General features: G+C 44.7%; 1 protein-coding gene across 1 annotated transcript in view; it reads right to left on the bottom strand.

Annotated features, from left to right (window-relative positions):
- Positions 1-26,643, bottom strand: part of LOC147603035 (phosphoglycolate phosphatase) — a 75,938-nt gene that overhangs the window by 36,898 nt on the left and 12,397 nt on the right. The window contains exon 3 of the mRNA XM_086797025.1: positions 18,875-19,103. Within this exon, the coding sequence (XP_086653151.1) occupies positions 18,875-19,103 (229 nt within the window). The remainder of the gene's footprint in view (positions 1-18,874; positions 19,104-26,643) is intronic.

The following is a 26,643-nucleotide window of genomic DNA, read 5'->3' as shown; positions in this document are numbered from 1 at the left end:
ATGCGTACTTTGTGTACTCGTACACATACCGTACCGTACCACCTTACCTAAAGTACTCAACCACTATCGTACAAAGTGTTAGAATTGTGCATCTCAGTGTATTTATGAGCTTTGCCTATTTTGGGTATTTTAGCTAATTCTCCTATTTTTGGAAGTCGTGAGCAAGTCGGCTAGTTATGAGCAGTCAGCCAGCTCACTCCCTTCACTATAAAACGGGCCTCACATAATCACTTTATGTAGTTCAATCCCAAGCAAGAGGGTTGATTGGTCCTGATGCCTCGCTTCGTTGGAGAGTGCTCGAAAGGCGTCTTGAAGTGCTGAGATTTGTGTACTTTGTTGCTGTGGATATGGCTCCCCCCTGTCCGAACAAGGATGACCTTAGCTCCCTATTCTTGGAGGATAAGTCCGTTCTCGTTTCTCAGGGTAAGATAAAGGTGTCTCTTAACAATTTTGATCAGGCACTTACTTCAGTTCAAAAGAAAGGTTGGAGTCATTGCTTCTCTAGTGGGACGAGAGGACATCTGTCCAAGGATTGCTTGTCCAAGAAGAAGGACAAGACCAAGGGCAAGTCTTCATCTCACAAAAAGGACCAAAGGCTCTACAACAGAAGATTGTAGAGGAAGTGATACTGGAGGCTGTTTTGTGGCCAAAGGCTCTGATAGCTTCATGATGGATGAAACTGAACTGGATAAATTGCTAGGGTCCTTGGAGCCACTTCTAAACACAAAAAGGTAAGCTAACATGAGAGGGTGGTTTGAATAAACTAGCGGTCAGTGAGTATTCATTTTCAGTCCTTGTTGTGTGTGATAGGGTATCTCAGTGGAAAAAAGAAACCAAAGGTGAATCTCTTGTTGCAAGTTCAGTATTGGAAACTACTCTCTACAATTGAAACTCTCCAGCAACACGACAAACGAAAGTGATACAGATTCTTCTAGTAACACATATAGGGCTCCCAGAGCCCTTCCGGACCCAGATGGTGTACTTCTCTAGTATACATGCAGGTCCCTCATGTGCTTTCAGCCAGAGGAGGCTTGTGGGAAGGAGAGGGGACTGATTGCAGCTCCACTTACTAGTGCATGGGAACCATGATTCGGAGTTCCAAGCATTAGACATCTAGCAGGACATGGTTATCTTTGGTGTAGCAGAGATTATGAACTGGATCTGTTGCGAGCTCATTGTTCGAGGTTTTTGGGACGTGATGTGTTCATCGTCCAGTATTGGGGATTATGGGCACGGTGTGTCCAACAGCTCATCATCTATTCTTAGAGTTCACTGCACACTTGTGTGGGAATTCATAGCCAAGCAAAGTTCCTTCTTTTTCGTGGTGTCATTTTGTTTCAAGGAAACAAGTTGGCGGGTGCTCTCTTCGAGGTGATTCCGGTATCTGCAGTACTAGAGGATCCATGGTTGCATCTTCATCAGCTTATCTTCTTCAGACTCTTGTACACTATGAGCTACAGAGAGGGTGTTAGAATTGTGCGTCTCAATGTATTTATGGGCTTTATCTATTTTGGATATTTTAGCTATTTTTCCTATTTTTGGAAGTCGTGAGCAAGTCGGCTAGTTATGCGCAGTCGGCCAACTCACTCCCTTCACTTTAAAGGGACCTCACATAATCACTTGATGCAGTTCAATCCTAAGTTAAAGTTCAACACTTTCTTGCTAGCTATTGCCATTGTAAAGCTTCATGCTATTATAAAAGGTGACCTTGTCCACAAGCTCTCTCTCCTTTGCTCCCTCTTCTCTCTCTTGTTTTGTCTATGTTTCCACCTGTGCATACTCCAACACAAAGTGGGTTTACAAGCTCAAGCGTAAGGCAGATGTTATCGTTGATCGCTACAAGGTGACGCTTGTTGCAAAGGGTTATGCTCAACAGAAAGACATCGATTATAATGACCTTTGCTCCCACTTCTCGTATGACCACCATTAGGTGTATTATTGCCATGGCATCGCATCATGGTTGCAATGTACATTAGTTCAACATCAAAACATCAAAACTGCCTTCTTGAACGGTGATTTGCATGAGGAGGTCTATGTATCTCAGCCTCATGGTTTTGTTTACAAGGGTTAGGAGGCAAAAGTGTGCAAGGGTTAAAGGAATCTTTGTATGGTCTTAAGCACACACACCCAAAGCATGGCACGAGAAGATACATGTGTGAAGTTATTCCAAAAACCAGCCCTAAACACAATTGAAAACAAGGTTAGTCCTAAACCAAATCATGAGGTAGCAAGCTAGCTCACCTCCCAACCGTGACCGGCATCCATGTTTGTTTCTTGCTTCAAGTTTATATCTTTGTTGTGCTCGTATATGCACGTAAGCCAAACATCCAAAAACACGCATATGAGTGATGACAGGGATTCTACCATTCCAAACAGGGGTTCAACACATAGTTGGCGCACATGACCGCTTCAAGCCAAAATCTGGATAGCAAATCCTTGCTTTTAAGCATACATCTCACCATTCCCATAAGTGTACGATGAGAAATACCACGTGACTGCATAAAAGTTGTAAACTCATGTGACAAATATTCCTCCCCTCGATCTATACACAATGTCATGAGCTTATGGCTGCAAGCATTTTCAGCCATAGGGAGAAACTGATGGAAAGTTTGAAAATGCATCTAATTTAGCTTTCAAACCATACACCCAACAAAACCGAGTGTAATCGTCAATGAAAGTCATAAAGTACAAATGTCCTACAAAAGATGATGCCCTCATAGGGCCAAATAAATCACCATGTACGAGCTACAATGGTTGAGTAGCTCGCACAATGCCATCCTTTGGAAAGGACTGACGATGAATCTTTCCTAATATACATCCCTCGCATACATGCTTGTGTGAGAGCTGCATAGGTGACAACTCATCAACCATAGACTGACACTGTAAACGCATAAGTGAAGGGAAATTAAGGTAGCTCAGTGTCACGCATAACCTGTGATGTGGAAGCAACCATAGCATCATCATGAGAATCACTACTCCTGTCATACATGTCAAGCCTGTAAAGGTCATTGCGCAATGTACCAAATAGCATTAGCGCATCAAAATCTGTTGTGTCATAAATGGATCAAAAACTGGATTTTGAGACCATCTTTTGCAAGTGCTGAGACAGAAATAAGATTCTTGTTTGCGAATTCCAAGTACATACAAAGTATCTACAAGAGTAAACGTGTCCCCACTACATGATGTTAACTCCATATTGCCAATGCCTTTAATGGCATATGATGCATTATTAGCACACAAAACTGTACCACCTGACGGTGCATCTCTGAAGGTAGCAAATAGCTTCTTGCCCGAAGTGACGTGCTTTGTAGCACCTGAATCAAAATACCAATCAACATCCAACAATGACAAACAAGAGACAGGTAAATCACTGCATGTGACTGTTAAGGCATATAGCCAACATGTGCAAAATTTGCTTCCTCGGCATTGTCACCTGTAGTTGTAGCAAGACCTTGCTGCTTCTCCTTTTTCTCTCTCTCTTTACACTTCCTCCATTCCTCAATTACATGACCAAGTTTCCAACAATAGTTACATCTCTTCTTCTTCTCAATCTTCTCCTCTTTGGACTTAGGAGGATCTCAATGGGCTTGTGCTTTGCCCTTAGGTTTAGCACTACAACCAGCCCCAGATTTTCCTTTGCCATAATGGGAGGTAGCAAAAGCCTGATATGCAGCAATCATGTTGTTCTAGTTGAAACGAGATTACTCTTCTTGTAACAAGAGAGCTACCAAATCATCAAATGTGTACAAAACTATATTTCCCTTCGTCTGGTGGCAAATCCTTGATAGGATTCAGACAAACCATTGAGAACTATAGAGACAAGTGAATTTTGTCAGGTATCACCTCATCAATATTGATTAATTGCTCTCGCAAATCCTTAACACGGGTGAGAAATCCATCCATAGAATCAGTCATATGCTCCAAGTTAAGCTTTTTTCGTAGATAAGCTACACGAGCTTCATTGCGGATATGATATAAAGAGGCAAGTATATCCCATGCACTTTTAGAAGAAGTACATGAACGGATATGAGGTATGACTTGCCGTTTACACGAGAGGGCAATCAAGGCATGAGCCTACACATCTTTAGCATCCCATCTGAGTTTTTCTAGTGTAGAAGGAACAGGTGCAGGCAGTGCAGTTCCACTAAAATCACTCATTCCAACAGTGGATCCCCCTAACATGCTAACTGAAGATCCGAGACCAGCAGGCCTTAACTGAGCACCAAATACATACACCCACAAATTCTTTACAACCAGTACATGCTTCATCATATATGCCCACATGAGATAATTAGTCTCATCAGGCTTGTCCTCGGCAGAGAGCATCCCAAATACATCATGATTAGCCATGGCTAAAAGGTAACTGACAATCTGTTCCAAGCTTGTTGCACAATGCACTGCAAACCCTCAATGTCCACTGAAAGGCAAGCTTTTGAGATGCCCAATGATTCACTAATGACAAGGACCTGCAAATGTATTGAGATGCCAGGGTGTAGGGATAGAAAAGTTATCTGAATAGAGGATTGATGAACAAAACAAACCCCAAAGATGGGTGTCAAAATGTTGTATTTTGATGCCGAGCGCATTGAGAGAGCACGATGAATGCCAAATTTAACCCAAGGCTCGATTCAGCTCCGTTTTTGGAGAAGCTGAAAATTTGCAAAGGGTTTTTGATGGCCCAAAAGGACTTTGATTCTGGAGTTCTTCGGCTTGGGAGACAAGAAAAATGATGAGGAGCACAGCTCTGCAAAAAAAAAAAATGAAAAGGTTTAGCTATGAAAAACTGGCTCTGCATTGTTGGCGCTGCCGTCGGCGACAGGTGGCTCAGGCAACGGATGGGCATTGCTATGGCGGCGCTGGCAAAAATTCCCAAATCAAAAAATTCAATTGGGGGTTTGTTAATTCGCACCTATGCAAGTCTCTTGGTGCAAGCGAAATGCTGGAATAGTGGTCATAGCAGGCGGCGACATCTGTTTTCGGGGCGGCGCATGAAGCTATTGGCTATTGCTGCAGATCCGTACGGTGGGTAGCTGAGAGACTGCTGCTACTGCACATCTAAGTGGCGACCAGTGTAGTGCTCCAGATCTGTACGACTCGCATATGCGCATATCCATACGACAGGCAGAAGCGACCAGTTGTGGACAGCTGAGAGACTAGATGCTCTACACACACACAGTCATATCAAGCTGAGAGAGAGAGAAAGAAAGAAAGAAAGAAAGTTATATTAACGTCCACAGGAGGCCGAATCCGACCTATGGGACAGATCAGGTACATCCATTTACATTCCACTCTGGGTATCGATGCCAAAGAGGCATAAAACTGAAAAAAAATAACTCAAAATGAACTCTTAAGACTCTTAAGAGTTTAAATTACAATGGGTTCTATTGCATCTAGTTCGAAATTGAGGTTCAAAATAAAAATAGCTATATTTCATCCATGGATGGATTTGCTCTTGAGGGGAGTGGGGTACGGAATTCTTTAATGATTGCTTGTCCTCCTCTGTATATTGCCCATTTGCCATTCTTTCTGGGAATGTGTGAAGTACAAAGTACTAGTAGGCCTAGGGCTGAAGTGCCCAACACACTAGAGTGTGTTCACACGGGAAAAAACCCCTGCAAGCATAGGGTAAAAAGTACCACGACTTCCCAAAAACCAAAGCCTAACAAGTAGAAGGCATGACTCTTGATCTAAATATATGGCATAGTGGTTGTGTACTTTAGGTATGGTGCGGTATGGTATGTGTACGGTACGAGTACATAAAGTACGCATCAAGATAAGTACTTTAAGTACGTTCACGTTTTTATTATTATATATATACGTATATATAAAATAGGGAATATCTAGCATCCATACAAAAATAGCATGAAAGACAATGGTAATACTGAAATGAAGACTAATCTATTAACTACTGAGCAACCACTGACTAAAATAATCAAAAAATATGCCAGACACATCGGATGAGTACGCGTACGGAATGCAACTATGGTCTATGGAGCTCCTTGCCTTGACCATCTGCCAATTTTGAACAAAACGATTCTCAATCTCACATAGCCCTCTCAGAGAGTCATAACGGTCATCCCTAATCTCGATGAAGCTCAAAGAGTTCACCTCCCCAATTCTAGCCAAGGCATCCGCCACTCTATTCAGGCTACACTTCTGAACATATATACTTAATCGACTCATGGTCTGTCAACACAACAAACTTGGTTCCATAAAGATAATGTCGCCAAGTCTTCCAAGCGTGTATAACCAGCGGTGTCAAATCCCCAAAGGATCACCTCGTAGAACGCTCCTGATACAAGACTCGAAACCTACAAAACAAAGCCAAGCAACATGAAGGGAGTGCAAGCCTGACTCACTTCCCAACCTTGACAGCCGTAGGCAAACCCCACAAGTCTTTGTTGTCCCCACCGAGCCACAAGCTGAGCTAACTACTTGGACGTATCGACCAATCCCTACCTCGTCACGTCCCATACCGCCACGAAGCTACCCTCGCGGGCCTCGAGACTGCTGTCGGCCTTGGCTGCATAAAGCAGGTGCACGTCTGCACTAGATCCAAGCTCCTGTCCATAGAGCTCTCACAAAGACACACGAGACTCTATGAACTATTGACTAACCTTGGCCACCCTTTTATAGGCTCTTGGCCGATCACCGAGTGTCCACACTTGGGCACCCGCCCGTCCATACTTGGGTGCCTGCCCCTTAGTCTATCCCTAGCCTAGCTCGCCAATCAGCCTGCCTAGCTCCAAGCTTCCTCGAGCCTCGAATCTTGTGTGCATGTAGCACATGGTAGATACACACTGTGTACATGACACACTCCCCTTCCTCTAAGAGCTCACTCCTGAGCTCACTAAAAACCCAAGGTAATCCCTCTGAAGGGTAGTCAATGTCTCCCATGTAGCGTCCTCCTCAACACGATCCTTCCACTTGATCTTGTATTCCGTGAGAAGTATATTACGCAATCCTCTTTCACAAAATCCAAGGATCTCTTCCGGTTCGTGTGGAACAAATGTCATGTCCTCGACATCTATGATTTCAGGAGGAGTAACTAACTGGTCTGTTCCACCCAGTACTTCCTTAAGTCTACTGACATGAAATACAGGATGAACTTTCACATGAGAGGGCAAATCCAGTTCATATGCAATTGAACCAATCCGTCGTGTAATACGAAATGATCCACAATATCTAGGGAATAATTTCGGAGATCGACCTGTCCGTAAAGTCTCAGAATCTTTGGAAACTCCCAAATACACCATCGTTCCTTCAGAGAACTCTCTGGGTGAACGATGTCTATTAGAATAAAATATGTCTCTGTCTTGAGCACTTCTAATAGATTCCTTCGCAACTTGTAACATTTCTTGCATATCTTGCAGAAAATTACGTGCTGCATCATGCTGAAGTCCTGAAAATCCCACAGTAACAGGTGATCTAGGTTGAAAACCATACATAAGCATAAAAGGACTAAAACCTGTACTCATATGCTTAGTACTATTATATGCAAATTCTAACATAAGAAGATAATCCTCCCATGAACTCTGTCTTTTTGGAGACATATGCACGAAGCATATCCTCCAAAATCTTATTCACTCTTTCAGTTTGGCCATCAGATTGAGGATGATTTGAGGAACTCAAATTCAAAGTTGTTTCTAACTTCTCAAAAACAAGCCTCCAAAAGTCACTTGTAAACTTAGAGTCCCTATCACTAACTATGTCCTGCGGTAACCCGTACAGTCTAAACAATTGCTCGATAAACTGCCTTGCTAATTGCATAGCTGTAATGGTCTTCCGTGTTGGTAAAAACCTAGCCATTTTTGTCAAGCGATCCACCATAACCCAAATAGAATCGTGGCCTTGACGTATTCTTGGCAATCCAGTAATAAAATCCATGGAAATATTTTACCATTTATTACCCTCGATTCGCAAAGGATGCAACATCCAAGCCTGTCTAAAGCGTTCAGCTTTATTTGCTTGACAAACTTGACACTTGAGGACATAATCTTCTACATATCCTTTCATCTTTGGCCAATAAAAAGTGTGTTTCACTAAAGCTAATGTCCTGTGTACCCCAGGGTGTCCAGCAGCAGGAGCGTCATGACACTCCTTAAGAATCTTGGACCTAATGTTCGGGATCTATGATAAACGAATTTTGTCATTACGGAATAGTAAACCATTCTGAATCATCCACTGGCCTCCTACAGCCTGAATGGTAGGCTGCTCAATCATTGAGTCTTGGTCAATCAATGAGATCTCGTCCTGGATCTTCTACCGATATGGACCAAAATAACTATCAGTCCTGCAAAGCCCTCTCGATGACTGAAATAAGTCAGTAGAAATCTCGGTGAACGACAAAGTATTCACCTCTCTAATCCGACTCATGGACCCCTTTCGATAATGAATCTCAAAATCAAAATATTGCATTAACTCAGTCCATCGAGCTTTCCTTTCTCTCAAATCATCTACATCACACAAATACTTGATTGACTGATGATCAGTCAATACCAAAAACTTGGAGCCATATAAATAACTCCAAACCTTGAGAGCGTGAATGAGAGCATAAAGCTCCTTCTCAAGGATTGGCCAACGAGATTGAGTGTCGTCTAGCTTTTTACTCTCGAAAGCAACAAGTCTACCATCTTGAAATAGAGAAACCCCGATTGCATAGTCACTGGCATCAGTCTCAAGAACATAAGGCCTACTAGGATCGGATAGTGCTAAGATAGGTGCTTTCTTGTCTTTATCTTTCAGAAGTCTAAAGGCCATATCCAGATCGTTATTCCAAGTGATAGGCTGATTGGACTTACGTCCACGACCTTTCAACAAGTCGGTCATCGGTAGTGTAAGCTGAGAGTACTCCCGCACAGATTTTCGAAGAAAAACAACAAAACTGAGAAAAGAACGAAGTTGTTTCACAGTCTGCGCTATAGGCCATGCCAAAACCTTCTGAACTCGGTCGTAGTCAATGCTCAACACGTCTCTAGTGATCTTGTGTCCCAAGTAAATGATTTCTGTCATAAAAAACTCACATTTACTTAATTTAGCATGTAGTCGATTCTATCTTAAAATAGTTAAGACAATCTTGAGGTGTCTAACGTGATCCACAAGAGTACGACTATAAACTAAAATATCATCCAAGAACACAACCACGAATTTCCCCAAATGTTCACAAAAAAGATCGTTTATCATTTGCTGATAAGTGACTGGAGCATTGGTTTCTTTCGACGTGCCTTTCATGAATACGTATCTGGTGATAGCCAGCACGTAAATCTATCTTTGTGAAGTACTTCGCTCCGGCTAAACAGTCAATCAGGTCATCTGATCTAGGGAGAGGATAACGGTTCTTGATTGTCAGTTTATTTAATCTCTTGTAATCTATACACATTCTCCAGGTGTTGTCCTTCTTTCTCCTGAGTAACACAAGTGCACCCCAAGGTGATTTACTTGGACGGATTTGACCTATCCTCAAATAATCTTCAAGTTGTTTGGCTAACTCATCTTCCTCAGCTTGGCTCATCCTGTAAGGTGGAATACTAACAGGTTGAGCACCAAGGACTAGGTCAATACGATGATCTACTGCCCTTTCAGGTGGTAAGCCTGATCGCAGTTCCTTAGGAAATACATCTTGAAACAAATGAAGTATCTTCTTTAATTCGTTGCTTTCAAACACACTAATTCATTAACATCCATAGTAGGTATGAGAAATGAAGAAAGTGAAATCAAGACACAATGGAAAGCATTATACAAAGAAGAATCTATTATATTTCCAAAATCAACGTTATTTACAAGAGGTCCCTGAGAGGGATGTATACAATCAGCTAAGATACAATACTGGGTGTTCCTATGTTCAAAACAAAAAGTATGACTAGACCAATCTATCTGGACCTTAAGAGTCTTAAACCACTCAATCCCTAATAACAAGTCTACATGCTCTAGATGCATAATATAGCACTCCATAGTATCTTCGTAGTGTTGAATCTGGATGAGTAGCTTCTCCACCTTTCGATCCCATACTTGCCAACCCGCAAGTACACGTACCTCATACGTATGATAACCAGGTGTTGTGTCAAGACCCAATTTCTGCACAAGTTTGTAATTAACAAAGTTGTGAGAGCTGCAAGGGTCGAGAAGAATGTGGATTCTATGGCCATGCACTTCTCCATAAACTCGGAGAAGATCATGCAAGCCAAAAATTTTAGAGTTGAACATACAATCAGAACATGAACTAGGGCGAGAAAGTACAGTGACTGAAGTACCTGTTAAAGTCAACTGGTTGGCTGCCTTTGGCTTGGGTCCTGCATTGGTCTTTGCACCCTTCTTCTTTGGGCACTCGTTACGTATATGTCCTTTTTCTTCGTAGATGAAACAACGTCCCTCCTTCTTGAGCTTCAAAGCCTTGAGGAGACGGTTTTTCTTTGCTGGGATCGAAGTAGAATTCTTCGAAGATTGGTCCGAAGACTTTCCTTTTGTCGTGCTAGCCATCGGTGCGGAGAACTTCCGTTTGTACTTGTTCCCCTGCTCGGTCACGGGTTTAGATTTGGAAGAGACCATTGTATCGTCATAAATACCAGCGGAATGAACGGCCTCGTCTCCAAAGTTTTGCATTTGTTGTTTTTAACCTGTAAACGGTACGAGTCGGGTAAACTGGCTACGAAGAAACCCAAAAGAGTAGTAGAATCCATCTTCGTAGCTTTCATCTACAAGTCTCTGAATTTCTGGAGGTAGACCTCATAAGTGAGGATCTGCGAGGTCATGGTCAAACTAGCAAACTGAGCAACGATATCGTAGTCATCCTCCTCCTTGAGGAATTCTTTTTTGAAGACTTCTTCAAACTGTGCCCAAGTTGTTGGTTTAGGTTTGAGTTCTTTCCACCAAAGCAAAGCTTTGCCTGGCTGCTAACTGAACCTTTTTGCCATCGTCATATGGATGAAATTGAAAATGGACCTGCCACTTATGTAGCCAGGTGTCCACTATCTCCTTGGTACGCTGCTTTTGCTCGCCCCCAAAATGTTCCTGAGTAATGTTGGGGCCTAAAGCAAATGCCAAGGTATCCATACCCGAGAGAGTAGACAAGGTAGTGGTCAATAAAAAGATAGAATTTTGTAAAGTCTGCATCTGCGCGGCAACTTGTGCTTGACGTTCCGAGAAACAAGCTTCAAAAGCAACTTTAAACTCTTGAAAATCAGATTTGGATACAAAATCGTCGAAAATATCGCCATCCGTGGCCTCCGTAGCCGGTAGGTCTTCACGTTCGGGACTGGGTTCCATCTCGGATTCTTGGGTCGACATCTTGAAGAGGACAAGATGAGAGAAAAGGTGGGCTTTGAACAAGGAAGAGTGCTAGAGAGTACGAGGAGTGTGGCAAGAAGCCCTCTTGAGGCGAATTTTATAGGCCTTCTCAAAAAGCATGTGTAGCTTTAAAACTTTGCTTTTGTGTTTTTTTTTTTAATAAATTAAAAAAACCATGCTTGAGGGCTTTTTTTTTTTACCACCCATAAAGCTTGGTAAAAAAACACTTTTAAAAAAAACACATAAGCTAGACAAACTAGTTGCATAGAAGTTTAAAAAAAACCACATATTTTTTTTTTTTGCACGCTTTTGAATAGATGTTTTTTTTAACCCCTTAACGAAGGTTCAAAAAACGGAAGGCAAGGCATTTTTTTTTTAACGAAGGCTAAAATTAACCAAAAAAAAACGGCTGCCACCCGTCGGCTGTATGCTTTCCGCTTTTCTCTGCGGTATGGCAATTCGCTGACTGGAAGCGCTTCATACCTGCCCGCCTGCGTGCGACTGGTTCAAGGGGATCTTTGGCTGCCTTCTTCCCTCGTAAGGGCTGTGCAGCCACACAGTCGCCAAGCATGCTCAGCCGGCTGCACGAATCTCTACTCATCTCTCTCTTTCTCATGCTATTCACACAGCCGACAGGCTTTTCTCTCTTTTCCCCTATTTTTTTAATAAAATAACCCCTCTTCTTGCTTAACAAGACAACCCTTTAACAAGACCAAAATCCCCAACACGGGATCCAACGATGCAGAGATAACATGCTGAAATCTGAAAAAACAGCAGTGTGCACGAAAAAACAGCAGTCTACTTGAACTCATACCTTTTCATTGACCTCTTTTTTCTCTACCTACCGACTTGCTCGTTCTCAAGGCTTGTTGTGATACCACTGTCAAATCTCCAAAGGATCACCTCGTAGAACCCTCCTGATACAAGACTCGAAACTTGCAAAACAAAGCCAAGCAACGTGAAGGGGGTGCAGGCCTCACTCACCTCCCAACCTTGACAACCGTGGGCAAACCCCACAAGTCTTGGCTGTCCCCACCGAGCCACGAGCTGAGCTAACTAGTTCGACGTACCGACCAATCTCTACCTCGTGACGTCCCATACCGCCACGAAGCTACCCTCACGAACCTCGAGACTGCTGCTGGCCTTGGCTGCATAAAGCAAGTGCACGTCTGCACTAGATCCAGGCTCTTGACCATAGAGCTCTCACAAAGACACGCGAGACTCTATGAACTATTGACTAACCTTGGCCACCCTTTTATAGGCTCTTGGCCAATCACCGGGCGTCCACACTTGGACGCCCGCCCATCCATACTTGGGTGCCCGCCCGTTAGTCTATCCCTAGCCCACCTCGCCAATCAGCCTGCCTAGCTCCAAGCTTCCCCGAGCCTCGAAGCTAGTCTTGTGTGCGTGTAGCACACGGTAGATACATACTGTGCACATGACATTTGGGGCTGACCAAGGACCCAAGCATGTACAAACCATCGTGTCACCTTTTTTACCATATAAAATACAAAAAAAACCATGACACCAATCTCTCTCTTCTTCCCTCTCCTCTATCTTAATCATGTTTAAATCAACATCTTGTTCTTAGTCAAGCTTAGGACTCTAGATCAGTACAGCAAAGGCTTCCGCGCGTGCAACACTAAGGACCATCGCATAGAGTTGGTTCTTGGTTCAGAGCCTCCCAACAAGTTCTCCTACCGCCTTTCTAAGGCATTGGAGAACGAGCTATAGTAGCAATTGTCCTAGCTACTCCGGGCTGGATTTATCAAGCCTTCGACCTCCCCATTTGCTGCTCCCATCCTCTCTGTACAAAAGAAGGATAAGACCGCACGCTTATGTGTGGATTATAGGGCGCAAAATAAGCTAACAGTTAAGAATAGATTCCCCTTGCCCAAAATAGAGTACATCCTAGAGCGACTCACTCGTGCTAAAATTTTCTCTAAGATAGACCTTAAGAGTGGCTACCTTCAGGAATGAGCGCAACCACTAGGAGTTTGTGGTGATGCCTTTTGGACTCGCCAATGCACCAACGATGTTCAACAAGATGATGTCTCGGATTTTTTTGGGATCTCATTGGCAAATGCATCTTAATCTTTCTAGATGATATCCTTATCCTCTCAAGGACTGCACAGCCCCATGAGCGAGATGTGGCACAAGTTTTGCAACTCTTGCAAGACAAAAAGTTGTTTATCAAGGCCAAGAAGAGTGAGTTTGGAGTACTAGAAATACATTTCCTAGGATATGTCATTAGCTCATCAGGTATTGACCTCGACCCTGAAAAGATACAAGCCATACTCAATTGGGATATTCCCAAGACGACCCATGAAATCCGCTCATTTATGGATCTTTGTCGAGCCTACAGCACGCATATGGACAAGTTTTTTGACCTTGCAGCACCTCTCACCCACTTGCTCAAGGACGTAAAGACTGGTCGCCAAAAAGTGTCCGTTTCGGGCAAGGCATTCCAGGCATTAAAGAAAGTTGCCTCCGAGTCACCAGTCTTAGAGTTGGCATCGTGGGATGATCCTTTCGAGGTGATTACCAATACCAATAACCTAGCCATTAGAGTATTCTACAGCAAGATAGGCAAGATAGTAGGCCAGTGGCTTATTATAGCCGCAAGTTGAATACTGCCGAAAAGAATTATTGGGTCTATGACAAAGAGCTTTTGGGAGTGATGACAACACTTAAACATTGGAGACAGCTCCTTTAGGGGAGAGATTTCACAGTTAAGACACATCACCAAGCACTTAAATGATTGCAAATCATACCCAATGCCCAATGGAGTACAGGCAATCCAGATGGAGTCAATTGTTCCAACAGTTTGGGGGATTGATTGAATACATCCTTGGTAACAATAACCCTGTTGCACTCTCAGTCGTAAAGGCACGATTCAAACATTGTAGGAGTCCACTATGCTGAAAATTCAAGGGAAAGACTTAAAAAGCATGAAAGCACAGTATCCGGATTTGGCAAAATTCGGGACTCAGTATCAGTTGGCCCTCAGTTCAAAACCAGGCCACTACTGTATGCATTATGGCTGGTTGTTTTTCAAGAACCACCTATGTGTACTCAAAGAAAAGCGCCAAGTCCTTCTCCATGATGCCCATGATTCTCTTTTCGGAGGTCATAGAGAAATTAGAACGGTCATTTTATTGGCCCAAAATGTGACGAGATGTCTACCAACACGTCCAAGCATGCCAGATATGTCAAAAAGTGAAAGTTCCACATATGAAACAAACAAGGTTACTTCAACCTTTGTCTATTCCAGACAGACCTTTTCACGACATCAATATGAACTTTGTAGGCCCCCTTCCCGCATCATCTAGATCTCGAAACACACAATGCATGACTATTGTGGACAGATTCAGTAAGTTTTGCATGCTCATTCCATGCAAGCAAACAACCACTGTAACCGAGGACATAGCTTGCTTGTTCATTCAATTTTGGTAGGTTTGCCACGGACAATCACATAAGATAGAGGTCCTTCCATTTATGGAGAGTGCTGTTTGACAACTTTGGAACTAAGTTGTAGCTATCCATTGCATTCCATCCACAAACAAATGGCCAAACCGAGATATATAATCAATTGGCCTTCGACGTTCTCAAATCATATTGCAATGACCAGCAATCGAAATGGAAACACTATCTTCCGTTAGTACAGGCAATCCTCAATGATATTCACTGATCGAGTATTGGCCGGACACCGTATGAGATAGCATTTGGTCATTGGTTCTCATCTCTTTTGACGAGACAGGTATCACCATCCCTAGAGGCCAACAAGACTATCGAAACATTTTTGGAAATCATTGAGTCAGTTAAGGAACGCCTTGCCAAAGCTCACGAACTTATACCCGGCAAGCCAACAAATCCAGGCGAGATGTCAACTTTAAGGGAGGGGATTGGGTATATCTCCGAATCATGAAGCACCGGCTAAAGCAAGTTGGCAAGCATTGTCCCAAGCTTTCGTTTCGTAGTTTCGGCCCTTCTCTAGTCATTCAAAAGTTAAGTGATTTCTCTCTGAAGTTAAAGTAACCGGAATGTTGGACTATGAACAATGTCTTTCATGTTTCTTGGTTGAAGCCATATGTAGGTCCAGCATTGCAAGACATATCAGAAGAGCAACAACTAGATATGATCGACGAGGCAGAAGTCATAGAGCCAAAACAAATTCTTCTCCACAAATGGAAGCATGGTTCCGATTGAAGAATTAGACAGTTCTATACGAAGTTCCAGGATCGAGGAACACATGAAGCAGTATGGCTAGAGAAAGAGTTCTTTCAGAAGTACCCCCAATTATTAGCGGACTACTTGGAAGCCCTAAACCTACTGCGAAGCTAAGCATGAGGGAATGTCACATGCACCCCTGCACTAGGATACACAGTGACACACTAGCATCATCATCAGTGCAATATTTGTACAAAAATAGTATCTTTTAAAAAAAATTTGTCGTACGTCGTGACCTCATTGTGAGCCCTCAATCCAGGGACAATCCAGCACGAGCTACTAGGTCAATCTCCAAGCCATAGAGGCCAGTCAGGAGTCAATCCTCTTATATATACGTACCTAGATGAATCCAAGAACATGCCCAAATTCACCTTTTAGGAATGTGCATGTTATATACTCATGGTAGTCAACCCACAAGACTATATAACTATCAACTCCATTATACATAGTATGGACTAGATACTACGACATCCCCACTAACGTCATCAGTGTCCAATAGTGGGTGGAGAACTCTGTATCAAGATATGCTCTCACACACGCACTCCACACACACACACACACACGCACGCACGCACACATAAGACCATATATTCACACAAAGCCCTTCGTACTGAGTTTCTGTCGAACCTCCGGAGATGCAAGGAAGACTCAACCATAATGAAGCCTAGCACTACGAGAAGTAGCAAATAGAAAGAATTAGTACAGCAAATAAGTAGTTGATAGGGCAAATGCACCGCTAAAGATAGAAAGAATAAGCACAATATCAACTGGCCGCAACTCGAACGAAAACTTCACAATGTGAAATCTGCATGTCCGCTAATACGGCTTAATTATATACTAGATGAATCCAAGAACATGCCCAAATTCACCTTTTAGGAACGTGCATGTTATATACTCATGGTAGTCAACCCAGAAGACTATATAACTATCAACTCCATTATGCATAGTATGGACTAGATACTACGACATCCCCACTAACGTCATCAGTGCCCAATAGTGGGTGTAAAACTCTGTCAATCCTCTTAACCCACTTGGAGAACCCCATCAGATAAGTGCATATACTATATAGCAATCAACCTTAGCATTAGGTTTGCATCAAAACCATGTAGTAAGCATGTAGGGGCTAAGTTGCATGATAAGCATGCCTATGGGCCAGCAAAAGGCCAGCCCATGGCTATAAGCCTTACTCAGCAGCCTTTTGGGGTTTGTGTACATCCCTGGACCACAGACGGAACCAGCCGACAGCAGCAAATGCCCATTGGCAGCACACGGCCAGCATAATCTTTCGACAGGTCGGGTATAAAGTTTGCAATCGGCCAGCAGTAGTTGTCACATCAAATGTCAAGTGCAGCATTAAATGCTATAAAAATGCATTTTTGTCCCATCAAAAACAAGCCGACAGCAGCCATACAGGCCGACCAGCATTAAATGCTATAAAAATGCATTTTTGTCCCATCAAAAACAAGCCGACAGCAGCCATACAGGCCGACCAGCAACATATGTTCATATAAAAGGAGGCGCCTGATATTCAGCATAAATCATTCATCAAAAATCAAGTCATCAAGCAGATTTCAGTCTTCAAGACAGCATTCAGCATCCTACCTCTCTAGGCAAAGCCCTGAAGTTCTCTTCAGCATTCAGCCAGCATATGTACAGTCCTACAGCTATCCCGTACTTGCATAAGTGGCCCAAAAGACTCTTCTACAGTGCCCTTGGATTGGTGCTTAGTGGTTGAGTACTTTAGGTACGGTGCGGTATGGTACGTGTATGGTACGAGTACGTAAAGTACGCATCAAGATAAGTACTTTAAGTAAGTTCATGTTTTTTACTGTGTGTGTGTGTGTGTGTGTGTGTGTGTGTGTGTGTGTGTAGAGCATCCATACAAAAAAAACATGGAAGACAATGGTAATACTGAATGAAAACTAATTCATTAACTACTGAGCAATGACCACTGACTAAAATAATTAAAAAAACGGGCCAAATAAGTGTTGTACATTGAACCTCATATTTGGTACAAAGACCTTATCCATACGAGGTACGGTACGTATGGAATGGTACGGAGAGTCCTGAAGGTACTCATCGGATGAGTACAGGTACAGAATGCAACTATGGATTGGTGAATTCTCAGCCGATGCACAGTCTTCCTCGGGCAGTCTTAGATCTTGTTCTAGAGCATTGTACAGCAGTTCTCCAAAGAAGTAATATAAGCAAATACTCCTGCTTGCAAGGGGGGCCTTCAATGGGTATTTGGGACCCAATACTGTGCCGTCTACTTTCTCCTCTCTCTCTCTCTCTCTACACACTGAATGGATGCTAAAGATCTCACCAAAGTAAAGGTTTAAAGAAGGCTTCTTGTGCGTTACCATGATCGATGATCAACCTCAGTGCATGTAACAACATTCTTGTTGTAAATATAGCGATAATGGGCTCATCACACAGTTGAAATTTTTCAGGATGCTCTACTTTCTTTGCAAGGACAGTGAGCCCTTGGGACAGCATTACTCAGGAGGATGGATGTATACTTGTGGAGGGCCTGCATGTCAGGCTCTGGCATAACTCCTCTGGTGACATGGGCTTGTTGGTAAGGATGCCTGGGAGGCAGTTGAGACTCCCCCTCAGTCTGGACAGATGGGCGGCCTTCTCTTCCTTACAGGCACCCTTCTCATAGCTTCAGTTGGGGGCCATTTGAGTATCTTTTCGGCAAGTCTCAAGAGGGGTTATGTCAGCCTTTTACAGCAGTTGTATATATATGCGTGCTGTATGTGGGTGGGACTCCTTTTATGGTCTGCAGGGAGTCATACAGTTTTTGTATACGTATATGTGTCTGAATGATTAGAAGTCTCTGAGGTGGACTGCATAACTGTTTACTTCTCAAGGGTGCTGTGCAGCATCTTATCTTGATATGATAGGCTGGTTGTAAGCCTGGTTATTGATGTTGTAACCCAGTTTTGAGAGATTTTCATATATATATATAATTTTATAATTATTTCCCAGAAAAAACGGCTTGCATTACTACATGTGCATGTCAGCGTTATCACAGCCACTTCAGGGAAAATAGGAAGGCGGGCTGTGAGGTAATGAGCCCTGGGTATCTGCTTCTAGAAAATCCCCCAACCAACATCACAGCACTCATAATACATATGTACAGAACAAGTATGCAAAAAACAATGATGACCAGAGAGGTGTACACTGGAAAGAGAATAGATTTTGAAAGGTGTTCCAAACAAATGAAGTAAAATGTAACAGGCAAGGACCTATTTCAATAACTTTATCCCAGTCATGTTTTTCAATTATTGAATTTAATGACGGAAAGACTGCATAGTGTAGTTGAATGAGAGTAAAACTCAGAGTCAATGCCTGCCTCTTTTTTGAGCTGTTCCAGTGCCACGAGCAGCAAACGCAACCTTGGACCTCTCGCCAAAGCTTGTAAACTAAGCTGTGCACCTTGACCAGAGATCTCATCGCACATTGCATCAGCTGCATGTATACTCTTAATAAGCTTTGAACGGGCTTCATTCCAGAGGTCCTCTTTCCATGAAGGTGGTGCTTCATCAACTCTTTCTCCTTGCACATCCGGCAATGCCTGGAATCTGGGAAATATAAATAAGTCAAACACTGCAAACTTGCAAAGCAATTTGAAGCCTTAATTTGTAATAAGGAACATCTTTGACCTCTCTCTCTCTCTCTCTCTCTCTCTCTCTACTGTCCGACCTGCAGCAGACCATACAGTGGTACGGCAGACAGGCAGCCTCCTTCCTCTCTCTTTTCAGCTGGCCGTACAGTGGTACAACAGTGGGGCAGGCTTCCTCTCTCTCTCTCTCTCTCTCTCTCTCTCTTCAGCTGGCCATACAGTGGTACAGCGGCAGGGCAGCCTTCCTCTCTCTCTCTCTTCAGCTGGCCGTACAGTGGTACAGCAGCAGGGCAGCCTTCATCTCTCTGTGTGCCGCCGCCGCCGCCCTGCTCCTGCATTCGCTTCTGCTCTGTGTGCTGCCGCCGCCGCCGCCCCCTCTCTGTTCATGCTGCTCTGCTCGCGCTGCGCACCCTGGCTGTGCTGCACCTAGCGCTGCCCTGTCCACGCTGTGCTGCGCCTATTCGTACCCACCAGCCCGAGCTGCCCTGCTTGCCCTGCTTGAGCTGCCCTACTGTGCTGCGCCTGGCGCTGCTGTGCTCGCACTGTGCTGGCCTGCTTGCGCTGCCCGCTTCACTGTTCGCCCTCTCTCTCTCTCTGTTCGCCGCCCACTGACTGGGCCTTCTGTTCGCTGCGGTGGCTGGCCCCCTTTTCCCACCCACCCTTGCTCATGGCTGGCCCCCTTTTCGCACCCACCCTTGCTCAAGCCCCCAAGGCAGCAACATAACTCTCTCTCTCTCTCTCTCTCTCCTCCCTGCCTGTGGGAAGGACTGCAGAGTGATCTGGAGGAATGGCCCCGAGTCTCCAAGAGAAACTCGAGGCCCTCGAGACGGCAATGAAGGCACTAATCAAGGAGAACAAGAAGACATCCGATTCCAACCTCAATGAGGTGGAGAACAAACTACACCGGCACATCATGGCTCTCGAAGCACGGATCACGAACCTCGAACAATAGAACACGGCACTCAAGGAGGAGGTGAGTGCATTGAAAGTGGAAATGGTAGCCATCAAGAATACTGAGAAGGAAGAAGGGGAGATCAATGACAACACTCTCATGGCCATCAAAGAAGAGATCTCCAAGGAGATCACAAAGGACATGGAGGGAAAACTCGAAGCCAAGCAGTCAGGATGGGTTGAGGTGGTGAAGAAGAACATCCGTAAAGAAGTGAGGGAGGAGACTCAAAGGGAAGAACACCAAATCATTCACACCACCATTGAGGAGGAGAAGATGAGGCATGCCCGCCGCCTCAACATTCGAGTCACAAGTATAGCCGAGACACCCGACTCCACTCCCGAGAAAGATGGACAGCTTCTATGCATGAAGCTCGGCTACAAGGAAGAGCACCCTCTCCCCTTCACCAAAGCATGGAGAGCCGGGAAAGACTCAACACGCAAGCGAGCCCTCATCCTACAGTTTGCAGGAGAGACGGAGAGGGTCACCTTCATGAGGAAGAAGGTCATACTACGCGGTTTAGAGGGAGCTCCTATTTTCTTGGATGATCATCTCACGAGGATGCAGCTTGAGCATAGGAGAGCTTGCATGCCACCAAGGTGGTAAGGTACGTAGTGTACGGTACGCTATCAGTACGTACGGAACGTACTTCTGTACGGAACAAATTTTAAGGTACGTAAACAGTACGTACCATTTGTAAACAGTCCTAGAAACCTGAATATTTTGTAGACATAGCAACCAAAATACTTAAAATAAAGAGACTGAACCTCATTACTTAAAGTTTAAATCAATTATCAGTTACCAAGCCCATTACACAATACCTCATGTTAACAGTCATAGTGATATAAGTAAGAACCATGAAAGTCACAGATGATAAAAGAGAGTACAAATATCATGTCTACAGCTGCCAGCACATGTCCTGGTCCACAAGTGCAAAAAGCAAAACAATGAAACACTACAGTTGTCTAGACTCTAGAGTCTAGACTCTAGAGTCTAGACGCAAGAGTCTCAAATCTCATCATCAGATGAAGATGATGAGTCTTCTGAAGAGAGCATGCCTCCATCATTGATACCATTGCCCTCTTCATCGAACTCTGGCTCAGCAGCAACAAGCTCCAGTGCATCCTCGTCATGTGCCTCGGGGGGGGGGGGGGGGGGGGGGGGGGGGGGGGGGGGGGGATCGTACGGATCCGTACAGTACGGTACTGTACCGTGCCGTATGGCTGTACCGTACTGTACGGATCCGTACGTACGTACGGAATCAACCTTGCATGCCACGAGTCTTACACGCGAGGAGAGAAGGCAAGAAGGCCTTCTATCGAGATGGTCGGCTCATCATTGATGGCCGGCCCATGGATTAGCGGTTTGGGGCCTATGGGACACAGACCAGGCCACTGACAGAGATACACATGGCAGTATGGAACTGTAATGGTTCACTATGGGTGCGGCCTGGACGACTGGAGCATGTTATGGTGGGGAGAGACATCATACTTCTGACAGAGACACATCAGAGCCCAGAGAGAGGGCTACCTCGAGTAGAGGGATTCCAGTGGGAGTCAGCATACAGGAGGACCACACGCCAGGGTACCTCGAGAGGGTCGGGGGGAGTAGCAGTTCTATTCAGACGGGAGCTACAGGGGAGACTGAGAGTGGTAGCACAGGATCCAGAGGCCAGATACATGTGGATCAGCTTACAGCTCTCACAGGACAGGGTTATATACATAGCTCTATGTTACTTTTCTCCATCAGGATCCTCCTATGTCATTACAGAGGACATGCCACAGGAGCAGGAGACAGGAGCCTCGCCATACACTTGTCTGTCAGAGAAGATTATGCATTATTCTACACTAGGGGAAGTATTTCTTACGGGCAACTTCAATGCCCACACACAGAGCAGACAGTGTGAGGTGTATGACTATGATGACATGGAGATCCTCCACCCTGTGGATCCAGAGGAGATAGGGGCTAGTCGGGCATTAGAGGACAATGGACCAGACAGAGGACATTATGGGGATCACTTACTAGAGTTGGGAGCCAGGCATCGTCTCGTTATTTATAACGGGATGCTACAGTGGCCAGGATCAGGAGGGCTGACATGCTTCCCACATGGAGGTCATACACGGACCGGAGGCACGGTGGTAGACTACATTATGGGGTCTTTGAAGGCATCACAGCTTGTCACCTCATTCTCCATTCCACCTCGTCCTATTGGGGCAGATCATACATACTTGGCATTTTCACTAGCCGGATCACCAGTATCACCAGCCCCCCACATACCGACGCCACACACTACCATCTACTTCACACATGACATGGCAGACATATACACTGGCAGAGTAGAGGATGGGCTCCTACTCATGGATCCCCTGGCACCTATGGATACCATTACAGCCCAGCTGGCATCACTCCTACACACGGCTTATTGGGTCCCGAATACCCTCTATAGGGCCCCCACCACGAATGGTGTATTTGCTTTATTAGAATGATGTAAATCTGAAAAGAAAATACAGGAAAACTTGACCTTTCTTGGCTGAGATAACTCTGCCCTTGACATGCAGTCCTTCACCCCTTTGCGTTAGCAACTTCTTGGCTGTCCTGGCCCTTGTTTGCCTTAGCTCTTGGTGAATGATGAGATAACACAATGAATTAGGGCCTCCACTATTTATACTACCAATAAAAGGCAGTCGGCCAGCTATTATCCAGGCGGCTGACTATATGTCTGCCCACGACTGGAATAAGCAGCAATAAATGCTGAATAAAAATAAATTAAAGCTGCGCATCACTCCCTTGATGGCTGGGCACTAGGCGCCTGGATTCTAATAGGCCTGGGCACTGTCTGAATGCTGTTTGGAGTCTGGGCAGCCTGTATGGGCTGCCCCATACTTGCCCTTACAACCATAAATAGGCTATACAGCCTGTATGCTTCCCCTGGCTTGCCGCTAGGGCTGTCCTACAGCCCTCCATGGCCTATCCATGGCTGGTGGGTACAGCCAGGGCCTTCCTGGCCCTCATGGGGGTGGTTTTACACTGTCCCCATGCCCACACAAGTACTTGGGGTAGCCCTATGGGCTGGCCCCTTTCCTATAAGCAAACCCTAACTTGTCTACACAATGATCTGGCATCCAGTACCATACCAGATACACAGAATCACTGACATCATTCCAAAGGGAGACTCACAGCGCGGACTGGCATTGTTTCATGTGCAGGACAGTGCACACTTGACCTTGGACTCATGTGCAGGACAATGCACACCTGATCTCGGACGACTCGGATGGATCCCTGGCTGACTCGTCCCGAACTGGCTCACATGGGACCAGTTTACCATCCCAGGTCTTACACCTTCTGTACAGATATATCTACGTGGCATCCAAGTGTGGGATGCACGTGACATCCCCTTCTGCTTAACTTGACGGAAGTTGCATAGCCTGCAAACAATCCGTCAATAACGCCGGATAGTCTTTGAAAAACTCTTTGTCAAGCCATACCGCTTCGTCCCTCGGTCTTGAAACTTCGTGAGGAACTGTCTGTGTCTTCGGCCTGAGCCATGCTTGAAACGGTGCAAAAGGATCTGTTCTGGAACCATAACTTCTGCTTCATCAATAATATCTAGTTCCGCCTCGTCTTTAATTTCTGAAGGGATAAGACCTGCATATGGCTTTAACCAACTGACGTAAAACGCATCATGCATAGCCCAACTTGGAGGTAGCTTTAACTGCATAGACACCTCATTAATCTTCTTCTGGATGGGAAAAGGTCCAAAGCTGCTGAAAGACAACTTTGGGCATCGCTTGCCCACTTTGCTTCATAATCCGAAGATAAACCCAATCCCCTTCCGAAAACTTCATATCCCTTCGGCTTTTATTGGCCTGCCGAGTATAGGCCTCTCGCGCTTTAGCCAACCTGTCTTTTACTAACTCTAAAATCTCGTGGTAAGACTCCGTCACTCTGTTCGCTTTAGATACTAAAGACAAGGTCCTGGTCAAAAACGACTGGAAAGGTCTTCCAAACACTGCCTCATATGGAGTCCTGCCAATAGCTGAAGAAAAAGAATCATTCAAAACAACTTGAACTAAAGGCAAATAAGATTCCCACTTACTTTGCGGATCGTGGACATAACACTTCAGCACATCAAAGGCGAATTGGTTGTATATCTCTGTCTGGCCGTCCGTCTGTGGATAGAATGCACTTGAAAAAATCAATTTAGTACCAAAGTTATCAAACAATGCCCCCCAAAAATAACTGGTAAACTTGGCATCTCGGTCTGACACTATGGTCCTAGGAATCCCGCCAATCGAGTACCAATGCCGAATGAACAACTGGACAACATCCTCGGCGGTCACATTGGCCTTGCAAGGAATAAGCATAACAAATTTGCTAAATCTATCAACAATAGTTAAGCACTGCGTATTACGCTTACTCGGACTGGGAGACAGATTCGTGACAAAGTCCATTGAAATATCTTGGAAAGGACCCTCAGGAATTGGTAAGGACTGTAATAACCCTATCTTCTTTCCGCGAGGAGCTTTCACCTTTTGACAATATCACAACGTTGTACGTATGTAAACACATCTCGCCTCATCTTTGGCCAATAATATTGCCGTTCTAATTTCTCCAGAGTCGAATTCACGCCCCTATGACCACCAGTAATGGCGTCATGGGCATCATGGAGAAAAGCTGCCCTGAACGACTTCATGACACACAGTCGGCCTTTGTAGAAAAGCCAACCATCGCGTATCAAAAAGTGGCATGGTCCTGTGGCATTCAATGCCTATTCCCACTGTGTACCGAATTCCTCAGAATCCGCGTATGTGTGCTTCATGTCATCTAGTCCTGTACCAACAAGGTCAAGTCTAGTGGTCAGAATCGAAGTCACTTGTCCCTTCCTGCTCAAAGCATCGGCCACTGGGTTGGTCTTTCCTGGAAGGTACTCAATCATACCACCGAATTGTAGAATATCTGGCTCCAGCAGTGTTGTTGGTCACTCCACTGTGCACTTGGCATTGTCGGAATCCAGCATAATGCCTGATGGTCAGTGCGAACCTCAAAGGCACGGCCATACAGAAAATGTTTCCAATGTTTCAAGGCCTGTATAACTGCTATGAGTTCACGATCGTAGACTGAGTAATTTTTCTCTGCGGGCAGTAACTTACGAGACATGTAAGCTACTGGATGACCATTCTGCTGTAACACACCTCCAATTGCAATGTTACTTGCATCGGTGATCATCTGAAATGGCTTGTCCCACGAGGCAAGTGCTAAACAAGGCACTTCTGACAAAGCTACCTTGAGGTTCTGGAATGCCTCCAACGCTCGTGGAGTCATTCGAATTCGTTGCCTTCGTATCTTCACACACTTTAGTAGATCGGTGAGATCCGCCGAGAGGTCGAAAAACTTGTCTATGTGGGTGGAGTATGCCTGGCATATACCCACAAAGAATCTGATGTCATAAGCCGTCTGAGGTACTTCCCAATCGACAATCTCGGCCACTTTAGCCGGATCAAGTCAAATGTCTTCTACACTAATTATGTATCCCAAGTAATTACCTGGAATAAATAAAATTCCGACTTCTTTTCATTGACGTAGAGCTCGTTGCTCTCCAGCAACTTAAGGACTTTCTCCACATCAATGTCATGCTGCTCAACCGTAGCTGAAAATACCAGTATGTCGTCTAGAAATATGAACACACACTTTCCAATCAAAGCTACATTTAACACGCATCATCATGCGGTTAAATGTAGCTGGGACGTTCGTCAAGCCAAATGGCATGACCACAAATTCATAGAGGGCCCGTTTCGTACGGAAGGCTGTCTTGGGGATATCCCCCTCCACAATCCTCACCTGGTGGTACCCACTCTTTAAATCAAGTTTCGAGAACACCTTTGCTCCATTCAGCCTCTCAAGAATATAATCTATTCGAGGCATCGGGAATCTACTCTTGATAGTCAGCTTATTGAGTGCACGATAATCGACACACAATCGAGAAGACCCATCTTTCTTCTTGACAAATAAGATCGGTGCTGCAAATGGCGACACGTTGGGGCTGATGAAGCCAGATTGCAATGCAACAATTCTTGGAGTTGGCGGTCCAACTCCGATTCCATTGCCTTGGAAAGGCGATATGGAAACTTGCTCGGGGGTTCCGAGCCTGGGAGGAGGTCAATCTTGTGGTCCTCCGGTCTAGACGGGGGGAGCTGGGGAGAGAGACTGTCCCGAAGAAAAATCTTCTGGAACTTTTCATGGAGAGCCAAGTACTTCTCGGAAGCACTGGCCATCGTTTGGGCTGCCTGGATGTATATCATCGCACAATGTGCGCCTTTCCTGACTGCTCGCTTAGCCTGCAAGTGGCTTATGAGCAGAAAGTTCGGAATTCCTAGCCCACACTTAACGGTCACTGGGGCGTTTGACACATTCCGATTGATCTGGAACGTGTGCTTGTCCCACTTGACATCGGGAAGAAACTTGTGAAACCACTGAATACCCAAAATTATGTCTGCTCCTACAAGAGGGACAGCCATAAAATCACGCACAAATTCTATGCCCTGAATAACTA

This window comes from Cibotium barometz, chromosome 65 (genome assembly GCF_041138505.1).
Source record: "Cibotium barometz isolate CiBa-2024 chromosome 65, ASM4113850v1, whole genome shotgun sequence".
Lineage (NCBI taxonomy): Eukaryota > Viridiplantae > Streptophyta > Polypodiopsida > Cyatheales > Cibotiaceae > Cibotium > Cibotium barometz.
Note: the sequence above shows the minus strand (reverse complement) of the source record. Positions and strands in the feature narration are given on the sequence as shown.